Genomic DNA, 2,656 nt, shown 5'->3' on the forward strand with positions numbered 1-2,656 from the left:
CTTCAACATCAAGCCCCGCCCCCCAGCACCCCCCAGATAAAATATGTTTCCAAGGCTATGAAGAGATAAGAAAAGAAAAGTCAATTAGACAGGTATTATTACATTATTACATCTCCAGCAAAGCCCTGTATAGAGATGTGTGTTGGTTTCACAGCAAAGCCTCACTTTCTGTCCAATCACGTGCGGTAGTCGCTTTGTGTGTCGGTTCGCACCCCCAGATCTTAATTTATGAGTAAGTTTTCATTCATACTTATTTAATTACATATTTAAATAGCCAGTCATACAAGTGATATGAAGAATTCAAATTATTTCTGAAAGATAAAATACTTGCCATATGCAATTCAAATATGTGTACATTATTCTTCTATTACATTATCTTGATATTCGTACTGGCATTTAATGCCACAGTTTAATGGGTAAATTAATTCAGAGGAGAAATTCAACACACACACACAAACACACACACACACACACACACACACACATGTCTGGTCAGCTATCCTTGTGGGGACTCTCCATAGGCGTAATGGTTTTTATACTGTACAGACCGTATATTCTATTGTCCTACACCAACCCTACCCCTAAACCTACCCCTCACAGGAAACTTTCTGCATTTTTAGATTTTCAAAAAACTTCATTCTGTGTGATTTATTAGCTTGTTTACCCGTGGGGACCACAATTTAGGTCCCCACCGTGACACGAGTCCCCATGAGTCTGTGTGTATTCAGGTTTAAGTCCCCACCAGAATAGAAAAACAGGTATACACACACACACACACACACTGTTAGGCTTTTGTTTGTACAGTACACATAACATTGAAGCTATTTGTGAGCCTGGAGCACAAAAGCAGTCTTAAGTCGCTGGGGTATATTTGTAGCAATAGCCAACAATATATTGTATGGGTCAAAATTATACATTTTTCTTTTATGCCAAAAATCATTAGGATATTAAGTAAAGATCATGTTCCATGAAGATATTTTGTAAATATCCTACCGTAAATATATCAAAACTTAATTTTTGATTAGTAATATGCATTGCTAAGAACTTCATTTTGTCAATTCATTTAAAAATGGACACTTAAGACTTTTGGAGTGCGTGCTTCGTCCGACGGAGCGTCTTTCACAGGTTTTGGCTGCTTTATTTTTTGCTAACTACAAGATGGCGCTGTTTTCGACACTCTCGAAGCTTTAAATCTTTTCACGGAAAAAGTTAGAGGTATCAGTGCTTCATGAGGCTTCATTTCCCCAATATTATGTGCACAAATAAAAGCCTAACTCTTTCTATGAAATTATTTACCCATGGCATTAAATGCCAGTATGAATATATGATGTAATTGAAGAATAACGCACACATATTAACATTACTACCATACATCACATGCACAATGCTAAAGTTTCGGTGCCCCCCGCAACGCTGTTTTTATCGAGAGGGACATGGTGCAGTGATGACGTTGCAGAGTGACACGTTTGCTTCACTAGCTTAAATTAAAACTTGCTTTGGCCTGCTGTGTTCTGTTACTTCTAATAAAGGTTCATTACTAAAACTGAAACTGAAACTAAAATATATAAAAACTAAAAAGAAATGTGTTCACAGAATAAAAACTAAAACGAAACCGAATGTAGAACAACTAATAAAAACGAAACTGAAATTTATAGCAACACTGAAAATGATATTAAAACAAAAACGAATTAAAAAACGTAAAACTATAATAAGATAGCCGATCTGATGTGTACTGAAAAGTTTTAGGCTATATGTATAAAAATGTGAGATGTCGCCTTTTAGCCTACAGGTTATTAGTTTCTTCCTGGAGTTAAAGAGTGCAGTGAAACATAATTTAATAAACCAAACGAAGTAGAGCATTGAGGAAAACGTTGCTGCACATATTTGATATATCTGATTCCTGAACTTGATGCGATTTTAACACCAACGCTTGAAATCAAACTGCAGTTTAGTTTAGGCAGCATTTTTGCTCGTAGTGAAATAAAAAGCCATTTTACACGACCTAATTCCTCGAAGCCATTTCACATCTATGTGTAACCTTTTATGTCAGTGTCTTCCTGGTGTTCAATGCCACTTTTAAACATAAATGTAAAAGCGCAGTGAAAAAATAATTGAAGTAAACCATTGCCTGTAGTCTAATGTTTCATGAATACTTCATATATCATTGAGGAAACGTTGCTTTATATTTTTGTACATAATTAGATTCTTACCTGACACCATTTCAACGCCTTGAATTCAAAATCGAAAGAAAAACGCTGAAAGACTATAGGCCCTCTTCTGTGCCCCGCCTGCAGAGGCTGAAAATATATAGTTTATTTTTATTTGAGTGAAGGATGAAACTTGAAATTATGTAGGGTAGGGTAAAACGCCCTTAAGGACTGTATAATTTTTTTTCTGTGAAACTAAGTTAAATTTGTCCAGAATAGTTATCATAGTTTTAGTGACAATGACATAATTATTTTCATGTTATTAGATTTTTAACAAAAATTAAATTTGTACCTGGGGGCGTTTTTCCTCACAGGTGGAGTAAAATGCCCCCAGTCTGACAAAGCAATTTGCTTTATACATTTACAGCAAAATCAGAGTACAGGCAGTTTTAGCTTAAAATTAAAAATAATATAATCAATAATTATGAATTACAAAATTATATTAGTCT

At 34.9% G+C, this 2,656-nt stretch overlaps 1 protein-coding gene across 1 annotated transcript in view; it reads right to left on the reverse strand.

Moving 5' to 3' along the window:
• LOC107750698 (uncharacterized protein PFB0765w-like) overlaps nucleotides 1–2,267 on the reverse strand; it is a 19,936-nt gene extending 17,669 nt beyond the window's left edge. Inside the window, exon 1 of the mRNA XM_016566210.1 lies at nucleotides 2,211–2,267. Coding sequence (XP_016421696.1) covers nucleotides 2,211–2,220 — 10 coding nt within the window. The 5' untranslated portion in view covers nucleotides 2,221–2,267. The remainder of the gene's footprint in view (nucleotides 1–2,210) is intronic.
• Nucleotides 2,268–2,656: the final 389 nt, after the last annotated feature.

This window comes from Sinocyclocheilus rhinocerous, unplaced genomic scaffold (genome assembly GCF_001515625.1).
Source record: "Sinocyclocheilus rhinocerous isolate Xijiao unplaced genomic scaffold, SAMN03320098_v1.1 scaffold302, whole genome shotgun sequence".
NCBI lineage: Eukaryota > Metazoa > Chordata > Actinopteri > Cypriniformes > Cyprinidae > Sinocyclocheilus > Sinocyclocheilus rhinocerous.